Raw genomic sequence first — 11,971 nt, 5'->3', positions numbered from 1 at the left:
AACACAGCCCCCGTCACCAGAGGGAACTGCCGATAAAGCGACCAGGCTGATGGCTGTTTTGCCAACACGGAATCTTTGCTTAGGGGGAAATGAAAGCACCAGCGCATCTGCTACCAGATCAATGCCTTTTCTGGGGTAAATTAAAACCCAATAAATAAATGCAAAAGAAGGGGAAGAAAAAAACCCTAGCCCTTTATTTGCCCACACTTTATAGGTTTGCTGGGCTCAGAAAAAGCTCTGGAACAACAGAAGGCTTTTCTGGTACAGTTTCAAAGGCACAGAATGAACACTTGTGTTCCCTGGACATCTCTCACATGAAAGGGTAGCACTAAGCAAGGGAGAGGAGCCCCACAGGCATGAGCTGTCCATGTCAGTGATTAGCTGAGCTGATTTGTGTCCTGTGGCCAGTGTTCATCTTCCTCTCACCATCTGGAGGATCAATTGACCAGTGAAATGGAAACATATCCCACTTATCTAAAAAGATAACTGCCAGAGAGGTGGGGTTACACTCATTCATTTCTCAGACAGCTTTTGCAACTGATGGAGATTCCTGACCTACAGGCTTGCAGCTTCCTCAGGAGAAGTTCATGCATTTGTTCCTGCACTGACTGCATCTTGCTGTGCAATCATTTTTCCTTGCTTCAGAATTTTCTGTAAGTCTCTAGGTGAAAGATCACAGGATCATTCAGGGACCTCAGAAATCATCCAGCCCATAATTCTGCTCAAAGCAGGGTCACCTACAAGGTCACATCAGTTAGCATAGGGTGTTACCTAGTCTGGTCCTCAAAACTGCCTAGGATGGAGGCTGCACAATCTCCCCAGGCAACCCGTTCCAAGGGGTGAATGTCCCCATGGTGCAGAGATGCCTTCTCATTTTCTGGTCTCCCAAATTATCATGTACCAGAAAGACCCAAACCTGTTCTGACTAAGGGGTAGTTGGGATAGGAGGAAAAGTGTTAGGCTTCTAGGTAGCTTGATTACAAAGATTCCTAATGGCATAAAGATTCAAGTCAGCGATGGAGGAAGCAGACCAGTGGGCATGTACGGAGTGCACCAGACACACAGATACAAGAAACTGTTAGCTTTTACTATTAGAAAATTAGAACATATCAACACTAGTTTCCTTTTTTCCACGAAAACTTATATGAACTGTCAGAAAATGGACTTCTGTAAGTCCAGTGCACACAAGTGACTGATGGACAGAAACCCTGAGGTGACTGATGTAGGCTAGACCCCTGGTTAAACACAGTAACACAAGTGGATAGCATCTGCTGCAATACAGCACAAGGCCTGCTGGTATTTTGCTGAATGTGCATGAACAACTGCAAGAGCACTTCAATCTGAGTAACGAAGCTATTGATGGAATTGTCCTAAGAACACATGAAAAAGAAAGAAACGGTGGAGACTTAGGGGCACAGCAAAAGAGCCTACAGAAAATAGAGGTAGTGAGAGCAAGAAGGTTCAAGAAACAGTCATGCCAGCCTACAAGATGAAAATCGAGAGGCATCTGTATTTTTCACATGCATGACAATCAAGTTTCCACCCCTCCGAAAAGGCACTGCATCCCTGATGGTGAGCAGAAAGGCATACACAGTTGGGAAGTCTTTCCCTGGCTTGGGCCTACCTTCTGTTCAGTCTCCAGGAAGCGTCTCAGGTCATCTGTGTCTAGGTAGTCCTTGTGGTTACTGTAGGTGAGCATTAGCAGGTACAAATCACGTCGTGTTGACATCATCTTATAGAAGGCGCAGAACTCGTCAAAGCCCAGCGTGCCCTGGTTGTCATCCGTATCGGCCTCCTGCATTACACAGCAATGAGATGCCCAATTGCCCAGCAACAGTCTGAACAAACTTTAAACACACTCATACACAAGAAAAAAGCAAGACTGAAATTAAGCGCAGGTCGGTGCTGCCTGGCACAGCTACTCACTCTGTGGCCTGCTGGAACAGGGGGATTTACCAGGCTGATGCTCGTCGCATGCATGCCTTGTACAGCTTTCCCCTGCCCCTCTCAAATGTACGCACTAGTGCACGAGCCAAACAACAACTTCCGAGGTCTGTAGTGTTCCACAGGGAACGCTGCCTGAAGGGCTTCTGTGGCAATGAAGTAAGACAGCGTACCCTGCAGCACAGAGCAGGACACGCATTGCTCTGGAGAATTACCCATTCATGTTTCCTCGAGAAGATCATCAGAACCCAAGATGACTTCAATGAGGGGCGACAAACCCTCAATTGCATCATTTATCATCTGCAGAACTAAAAGACAAACTGACATATTTCATCCCCAAACAAAAGCGAAGGCAAAGGAGAAGGTATTTGCAGGTTCCTGTTGACTAGCACTTCGTTCCATTTAAACAGTTCTTTCTCTATTTGGAAGCATCTCTGGTGCTATAATGCAACAGAGTGCAACACCGTGGACAAATCTACTGCAAAATTCATTCTGGTCCACATCAATTTTACACAACAGAAACAGAGATTGATCATCAAAACGAGGGCTGGCATAGTAAGAGCAGCCTGAGAGAAATGAGCACCCTCCTTCCCAGGGTGTGTGTGCTATAAACCTTCTACTGCCCTTTCACTCCGTAACACACAGAGAAAACGCTCAAGTATTTTACCTCTACTCTAAACTGTTTAAAATTCCCCCAGCCACAAACGTTTTGGTAAGATTTTCTGCTCCTACAGAACAACCCATCCAAATGATGGGTCCAATATTAGCCTGACGCATACGCTAGGATACCCTGCATCAGCTGATGACTGGAAACTTTCCAAGAGCCTTTCCTTCCCTCCCCACACCCGGGGTTGCTGTGGTTTGCGGTTATCCTGTTTTCCATGCTCCATTTGAGCAGATTTTACCACTGCGGACCCACAAAGGGATTTACATTGCACATAAGATGCAACCAGGCAGGCTTCAGCATCAGCTGTCAGCAGGATGAAAGAAAGAGCAGGAAGGGATGCAAGTTAAAAATATTTTCAACCCAGAGGCAGTAGAATAAATACATACAGCCAGGCAAGAGAGAAAGTTTCAAGTCCCATTTTTCCCCCAAACTAGTCAGAAGATTTCCAAGTTACACTCCTTTTCCAAATTATTCTCTCACACTGTTCTGCTACAGTTAAAAGGCCATAAAGTGGGTCTATAAAGACTGTTCACAGCAAAATGTTGTGGTTACATTGGTTCCTAACCACAGAAAGAGAACATTTTGCCTCCCTTTCTTACCTCAGGAGTAAGTTACAATCCAAGAATGACAGCTTAGTGTCCAAACCGATTACAAAATCACCCATCCAATTGTAATCATCCAATTGTTGTTCAGTTTCATGACTTATTAAAAGTCATGCTGGCGGCCACTATTCTTAACTTTCCCTTGGTCCCACACAAAGCGACCCATACTGTGCAGGCCAACATGGGTCCATGAGGTCTGCACGTAGGACTCGCTGAGCTACACCGCATTACAGCTGTTTATTCACAAACAAGAGCCAATATATTAAAATTTATTTGCACAAGCTTTATAAACTGCAGCACACAGCCTCAGTTGGCTGTTTAATTCTTTATGATTCTTTAGGAATGGAACGATTGTGTAAGTAGTGGCTGCCATCAGCAAAAGCGCTTTTCATTCCAGGTTCTTACCAGCATCTAAACCCTGAAGCTTAGGGTTTACACTTCTTACCATCCCTCTCTGTATGATCAGTTTCACATGCAGGTGGGTAAATCCTCTAGGGAATACGACATCCAGAAGAATGGCACAGAGCCCTGCTCACTGACAAACAAAGCCTAATTTTTACATCTTAGCAGAGATCACACCAAGATGAGAGCAATCGTTCACCAGCATGAACCAGTAAAACGATTCCAAAGAGGCTGATCGGATTTCAGGTTTCTATTTCATAGGACTGAAGGTTTCTAATGTTCTTGTTCCAGCACATGGAAAGGAAGATTAAAAATAAAAAAGGAATTTTTGCACTTTGGCAATACCAAAAGGACCACTGGTTTCAAAGTCACCTTCTAGCCACATAGCAACAGGAAAAAATATGTGTCCAGGCAGTTTCATTCCGTAAGTACTTTATCAAATCAGGAAAACTCACTCAAAACAAGAAGAAAAGCTTTGGAAAATGAAGACATGAGCTTTAAGAAATCTTTAATCAGCCTTAAATTGATTGCAAACTGCTCAGGAGTGGTACAAACTCAGTAAATGCTTAGAATAAAAACCAGCTCAGCCTTCAAGCCCCGACAGAGAACAGAGTCACCTTTGCCTTGCCACAGATCTGTCTGTGGCCCCAGGTAAGTCACCTACTCCTGCTTCAGTTTTGTGAAAGTGGGCTTGTAGCATTTCTCTACCTTAATTGAGGCAAAACTTACGTATGCAGCTACACACGCTGCTCTGGACTGCCTAGAAAGCCGTTGGTGGACAGGTATTCGATCCCTTTCAGTGCTACTGAAATTCCAGTATTCCTTTTTCTCTAAAACAACCTCTCACGGCCTCTCCAAGAGAACATTCTTTAAAATACCGGAGCAGCCGAGACGTCCCTGAGTCGGCATAGTGCAGAAGCCGCCGTAGTTCACTACGCTGAAAACCAGTGGTTCAGCATCTGCTGAGGCCCTCCACACGACAGACCTTCTGAAGATGAAAGCATACACACCTCCACAGCCCGGCTGCTCAGTACATGGTGTCAAGGGGAGAGGGACACAGCGTCAGACAAACAGCTCGGGGCAGACACGGGAGTTTGCTTACTGGCTATTTTATTAGTACTCGTTAGGGCAGGATATTGGATACTTTACTAGGTAATACTTATTAGGGAGAATGTAATCAGAGGAGAAAATGGGACCGAGGTTCAGATCAGCACATATAGCAAAAAGGCAATCTCTGCACTGCCTGTCTGTGTGTTATGTAACACCAGAAGGTACCTGGTGTAATGCCTTTTCCTATGAATAACAATTTCTCTATGACGTGATCTGGACCTCTCTTCAATTTACCAAATGGACTGTGTAGCATCTCTCAGCAGAGTGGAAACAAACCAGCTGCCCTGGCATTTACTATCTCTCCTATTAGGTTTCATGTTAATTCTCCAGCAGCTCAATCCTTGTTCTTTCAGAAATAAATACATTTTAATCTCTTACCTTAAACATTTGCTTGACTTTTTGCCGGGGTAGGTTGACATTCAGTTTGTGCATTAGCTGGAGCACTTCACTAATACTCAGACTGCCATCGCCGTTTTTATCTGCCTCATCAAATGTCTGCTTCAACCACATTGAACAGGAGTTAAGGAACAGCATGCAATATCAAAGGGATGTTACTGAACATGATGCATATACGATTGTTTTACTGTCAGGGAAGACTGTATATGAGGCTGGGGATGAAAGAACCTTCACGGTAATCTACATCTACTCACAGTATCTCAGTGCAGTTTCTAGACTGGTTATGCTCAACACACAACACGTGCTATTTACCCGCCAGCAGCAGGGAAGAACTAACTTCTGAGCGACCTGCAACACTGCATCACACTTCGTCCAGTACAACCAAATGGAATGGGCAGCTTTACACAGGGAGTAACAGATCAAAGCATATACCTGTGTGGTTTTCAGTCCACTCCAGTCATTCACCTCCAAGTCGTGCCTAGAAGAATCCTCTGCAAGGACTCCTCTCTGGAAACGGAGGATGCAACGGGAACCGCTTCGAAGCTCTGAGCCTAGCGCTTACTTTTAGCAAATCAAACGTTTAAAAGAATCCCTGTGCTACTGAGAGCCCTCTGGCACTGGGAAATACTCTCAGCTAACGTAAGAAGGATATTGGTCTCTGGTCCTTTGGCGTTTTGAGAGGCTGTCTTCGTCACTGATCCCTGCCATCAGGTATTTTAGCCCTGTGATCCAGGTGCGCGCTTCGTCTCCACTGGAAGATACCAGGTCAAGAGATTCCATGTGGTCTCCATAGTAGATGCTGAAGCAGCAGTTGGGATCAAAACTGCCATCGGCATAGCGCTGGAAGATCTCCGATTGCTTCCCCTCGCAAACCTCCTGAATAGAGTCGATAGAAACTACAAGGACAAAAGCATGGAGTTTGTTAATGACTGGGTGCATGCCCTAGGCCAGACAGGATGCATTTATCCTGTCTGGGGCCCCAACCCTCACACTGCAAGGCCCCCGATTCACACAGGTTTCATCTGCAACTCATTTACTACACAACTGCAACCTGCACTGCTAACAAGAGTAACTTAATCTTCATAAACTGTAACCATAAAATCATTTACTGCCCTTTAAACACAAGTACAACATTCTTCCTGATCACCTGTGAATGAACCAAATCCTTCACACTCGTTTGGTTATAAGAGGGCAAGACCCTAGGAGGAATCAGAAGGAAGGGTCTGTGGTTGACACTCACTCTTGGCTTTCTCATTCTTTCGGGAGGGTCTCCAGCGAATACATGACTTGTGCTCATCCAAGTAATAGAAGCGGACCAACCCTTTGGAACTGCCACGGAGTTTGATCATTTGGGTACCAGCTTGCATGGAAGTCATACATCTTTCCACTGAGGAGAGAAATAAAGTGATATGAGTCAGACTTTACTCCCTTTAAAATCGCTTTTGCAGGAAGAAACAGCTGAAGCTGAAAGAACAACACTGAGAAGAAACTAGTTGCACTGATCAATGTTCTGTGTAAGGCACTGGGCATATGGCATGTAAGTAGGAATAAAAACTATCAGTATGCTTTTCTGTCCTATAACATACACTGGGAGTAAATCTGCAAAAAGGAAAGTGGGTTTGTAAAGAAAGTTTTCATCTTTCACAAGAGAAAGAGCCTGAGGCAAAGCTAAGCTGAATTTATCAGCAACAATATTTTGAAGCTACTTGAGTAAAAATATGACCTTTTCAGAGCGACAGAACGACACTAGGACTTCTGCAAACCATGAGAAAGCCTTATAGCCCAAACCTTTACTTCTCTCCAGCAGCCAGAATGCCCGTTCTCATTACAAGTAGAGCCATCACAGAGGCACTGCACCTCTGCCGTTTACATCACACTTTCACTTGCCACCCAGGCCAAAAGAAATAGCAAATTCTGGAAACAGTAATACCAGAGAGTTGAATATCAGCTTTTCCTCCCATTGCTTCTATGGGTTAAGTCACTGATCATACACATTTGCTTCTAGATGTTGTAGCAAGAACCTAACTGATTTTTCTTCTTCCCAATCACTTAAAAGCACATTCTCTGAGACCTTTCACCTATATCGTATTTGGTCTCTGGGTCCTTAAAACACGTTCCCAGCCCAGGGATTTGGCAGCATTACAGAGAGTGCAGCCAGTGTCCTTCAAAGAAACAAGCCTCCGAAGCAGCTCCCTCAGAGCTCTGCTCTGTCCCAGCAGGGCTCTTCCCCTTTCCCTGGGAACTGCTGGTAGAGCGAGGCTCTTGCCCCGCAAACCCCTGGAGCCAGGCTGGGGCCATGCCTACGCCTGCCCGAGCAGGAGACGTTCTTTTGAAATTCAGCTGTGGCACAGAACAGAGCTTGACAACATTAACGTGAACTGTTGGCCATGGGCTGTGTCCCAGTAATGAAGGCAGACTCCCATATTTTATGCCAGGTCTCCCATTCATTTCCCATCATCGCAGAGCGCAGCCTATGGCTTCATTTTCCTATGGCTTTTCTGCCTGGTTTAAGTAAAAAACTATTACAACGCCCAATGTATTTGTATTTTCAGACCTAGAGATGAGAAGTGTAAATTGGAGTCTGGAGGGAAGAATGGAAGCTGATCCATGCAGTACGTATTCTAGTGAAGAAATACAAGGAAGTTCTGAGGTCAGGCTCCTCTGTCATCAGTTGGTACACACAGATTACAGATGAAACAGTGTCCAAACAAAAAGACTAATTCCATGCATTCCAAAATGCATCAAACCCCACACAATTCTTTGAGGTGATTCAAGCCTACCTCTCGGCAAAAGCAAGGACAGTCAAGAGCCGCAGGGTAGAGTAAAAAGAAATGGGAAAAATCATTGATGTCCCTGTGCTTTAAAGCTCATATTTTTTTGTCAAAATAACTAATAAAAAGATTTCTATTAGCACTAATCACACAGGCTTCAAACCACGGTCAAATTACATTTCCAACTTCCCCTTTGGAAGTTACTGCAGTAAATAATACTATCTGAAGACATGAGAACATCAGAAATGAGAGAAGAATCAGAGACTGCGTCTGTTACAAAGCAGTAAAGCACCAGAACAGAAGAACACTTCATGCAACACACGTTTCCTTTGCTTTTAGGTGAAGTTAGGATATACCCCTTGGCTGTTACCATTTTAATAAGCGTGCCTGGGGAGCTTTTTTTGCAGGACTGCTCACCCAAACCAGCCCAGAGCATGCAGCACCTCCGCAGCCGTCCTGCTGCCAGTTCCAGCTCATCTGGCCACTGGACTGCTCAGGGGTGATTCAAAGCCCAATCGCAACCGTTCCCAAACACGAACCGGCGTTCAGCTCTGCTCACTGAACCTGGCAGCTGGATGGTCAGACCACACCAAATGATTGTTTTAAGTAGCTGTTATTATCGCTTTGGGTTTGGTGAGACAAGAGAAGGAAAGCACAAGAAATGTCTCCCTTCTTGTGTCAGGAGGAGCAGCAGCTTTTCTGGATCCTACCAACGTGACGGGAAGGAAACCCCTTAGGGTGATGCAGAGGAGTTGGCTGGGGTAGCTAGACCAAGACCAGGAGCCTAAGGTGGAGAGGAGAAACGGTGCCCCTCCACATCTCCCTGTGCGCTGAGACATCCACCCTTACCTGTCTGCGTGGCTGAAAGTTCAGAGCAATGAGAGACTGGCAGAAAAATCTGCAGGGAAGAAAATCATACTGGTACTTGTATCAAATAAAAAATGAAACCTTTTTTCTTTGTCTTTCACAGCATGTAAATGAGGACAGCACACTGATGGGAAGACAAGTCTAATTGCTTCTCCTCACCGTTGTTCAGATACCTTCTTTATGGGTTGGTTTCTGTACTTCAAATAAAAACCCCTCAGTCTTGCAATGAATACATGTTTTTTGAAGAAACGGCTCCTACCTATCTTCAGTTAAGGCTGATGTTTTCTTCTTGGTTAAACAATATTTTGCACTTCAATAGCATCTTTTTGCAGAACTCAGTTGAGGTTCAGCTCTCTTTTCATTTAATGAGTTGCCTGAGTTTGCACCTGGACAAAACACAGTCATGGGGAAGATGGATCTCTGCTCTGCGGCAAAAAGCAGTGTCATAGCAGAGCAGGAGACGGGAACACTTCGTTCCATTCTGGTGTTCTTACAGAGTGACACTGGCCTGACACAGCGAAAAGACTCCAACTGATTTTTCACAGTTCATAGTAATATTTTACTATAAAAAAATTTAAAGTAACAATAAATATCAAAATTACACAAATCACAAGTCCCTGCAATTTGTCCTGATACAAGGAATAAAGCGCCCAGTTTCATGTTTATTGTTAAAGATGTTCTAATGTCTGTGAACTAATTATTTCTGGTTCAGTAGCATTATTGTCTTTTAGGAGTTTCTGGGTTTGATGTAAATGTGTGAAGGAGTGGGAGTATTTTAGCATGTGAGGATGAAAAGAAGTCAGAAGGATTGAGTCACTCAGTATTTTTGTACACGGACCAGCCCTGCCGACAGTTTAGTACAGCTCCAGGTTGTGTCGTCCAGCTTTGGCCCTGGCCAGGCTCTTCTGCCACAAGTCCAGCATGGCACAACTCTGCCGAGCTCTGCCCTGGTAACCGATGTCGGCAAGGGGCATCCTGAGCGTGTGCCTACAACAACCGCTCCTCTAAATACTATAAGGAAGGGAAATAGATTTCAGAGGCTGATTTCTCCTCCGGGCCTTCGGCAGATGCAAGGTGTCTGTGAACCTAGAGGAACCCCTCCAGCACTTGTGCACCACAAGAGCAAGCTGTTCCCTTAAAATCTGACCAAACCCAAGCAGCTTTCCCACAGGCAAGCAGAGGGCTCCCACCCTTGTCATACATTCAGCACCACAAATCCTTTGAAGAGATAATAATTGCTACAGTTTTTAAGCATCTCACTGGAAATGGCTTTTCAGCTGTGACCGACAGATTCATCAACACGTAAACCATAGAAGTGTCTGGCTCTAACCATTCCAGCCAGGAATATCAGTTTCAGGTTAGGCAGGACGCATCAAATATCTTAAAAAATCAATATCTAAATATAATAATAGAAAAGTGTAAAGCATGTAATGTATGTACTATCTATATACATACTCCATCACTAAATCTCAGGACTCTGCACTATTCTTTTCGTCGGCAAACAAAATCTTCAAGCATCTTTGCAAAGGAGAAGTTCGGTATAATTCTGCCAGCAGTGTTTGCTGCACACCACAGAGAAGGCAAGGCTGAACCCACCCTTAAAGCACACAACCCCTAAGAAACGAGACGTTAATGGGAGAAGAGATGCTCCTAATCCTGTGGAAATTAGGGTGCTTAATTCAAGGTCAGTCTGTCAGCTCTCTGGCAGCCATCTGGATCCAAGGAAACGCAGGAGAGGAGCAGGATGGCTTTTCTGGACTGCTGTAGAAACTCCCATTAGTTCCTAAGCTATCTATTCCACCAATTGCCATGTTAAAAATGTCTTTGATTAGTGAAGCTGACAGACAAGGACAAAAAAGTGCTTCCAAGGCAACAGGGGGTTCTGACCGAGGGCGCTTAAGATTTGCTAGCTGGCCATGAGCGGCCAAGGAAGGCTGCTATCAAACCGCGTGTACTAGCACAGGCAACGCCTCACTTCTCTAGCCATTTCCAGCTAGGTTTGCTCTTTGATTGCCTATTTAAAGAAAGGCTGCTAGGAAGCAAAAAGGGATCCTCTCGGACAGTTAGAGAAGAGTAAGGATTTTACCACTGTATAAACAACCTCTCAAGAGCCCAGTGACCGACTATGGAAGAGGACAACAGAGCTACTTCTAACGCTCATTTCAGAGACTGAAAACTACTACATATTGCACCAAAAATCAAGGACTAAAGAGGTGTACAGATCCTGTCAGACAGCAGGAGAGGGAGGCAGAGTCGATCTATGCAACAGAACATTTCAGAAGGTGCACACATGTCAAAATGTACAACTTTGCATTTGCTTTTCCAAAGAATATAAAGAAATCAATAATGAAATTCTAACTGAGAGGTTCTTGGAGAACAGAACTGCACTAGCAACCACGCAAAATAACAGAGGACTAAGTCTGTGTCTCAGTTCTTCCTTTGTTCCCGCTAGCCCCACTACTGCTGGATAAAGTTGTCCCTAAATAAGATTTAAACGTGAACAGCATCTTGTTCATTAAGGGGCAGGTACTCAGCCTGCATCTTACCAATGTGGCCGATTTTCCATCTTGGAGAAGCTACGATGCTGCCACCAACCCAGAAAAACTCTTCAGCCAGACGGGCCACCGAGAACTTATTCTGAAGCAAGGGACTTTTTGAGGCATCCATATCTGAGACAAAGGGCGGCTTCAGAATTGAGTACAAGCACTGCAGGCCTTGGTAGAGATCAGTATTCTGTAGCACACATTTTCAATGTAATAGCATAAAAATATAAGGAAAAAACCAGGATGATCCTCGATTTCCAAAATCCAGTGGTATTTTTCTGGTTGTCACATAACAGTTTCACAGTAAATTTAGGTCTCCCCTGTCCAGGTTTAGAATATTAAAATCCCAACAAAATCCTTTGTATTCTATGTGACATACCTATGTGTCTGTTTCTGAGGACTGAGTGGGTTTCAGTTCAGCATTTTAAAGAAGACACACGATGGACAGAGACAGGGCCATGAGGCAAGATGGCATGTGGATGAATCCATTTCTGGACAGAAAGGCCTCCTGATGAGATTCCTTCTCCTAGCAGCCGCTAAGCATCCAAGACATTACACCAATTTACAGTTGTTGGCTTCTCCATGTCGCTTCCTCCTTCTGACAACAATTCCTACACAGAGGCACCCCCCTTCTAGATAGCTGATGACCAACAGATTTGCAAGTTCCAC

The 11,971-nt window shown here is 44.6% G+C and overlaps 1 protein-coding gene across 1 annotated transcript in view; it reads right to left on the bottom strand.

Moving 5' to 3' along the window:
• PLCH2 (phospholipase C, eta 2) overlaps positions 1-11,381 on the bottom strand; it is a 42,955-nt gene extending 31,574 nt beyond the window's left edge. The window contains exons 1-5 of the mRNA XM_010149764.1: positions 11,306-11,381; positions 6,362-6,508; positions 5,774-6,017; positions 5,104-5,233; positions 1,625-1,795 (exon numbers count right to left, since the gene is read on the bottom strand). Coding sequence (XP_010148066.1) covers positions 1,625-1,795; positions 5,104-5,233; positions 5,774-6,017; positions 6,362-6,497 — 681 coding nt within the window. The 5' untranslated portion in view covers positions 6,498-6,508; positions 11,306-11,381. The remainder of the gene's footprint in view (positions 1-1,624; positions 1,796-5,103; positions 5,234-5,773; positions 6,018-6,361; positions 6,509-11,305) is intronic.
• Between the last annotated feature and the right edge of the window lie 590 nt (positions 11,382-11,971).

The sequence above is a fragment of the Eurypyga helias genome, unplaced genomic scaffold (genome assembly GCF_000690775.1).
Source record: "Eurypyga helias isolate BGI_N326 unplaced genomic scaffold, ASM69077v1 scaffold14094, whole genome shotgun sequence".
In the NCBI taxonomy this organism is placed as follows: Eukaryota; Metazoa; Chordata; class Aves; order Eurypygiformes; family Eurypygidae; genus Eurypyga; species Eurypyga helias.
Note: the sequence above shows the minus strand (reverse complement) of the source record. Positions and strands in the feature narration are given on the sequence as shown.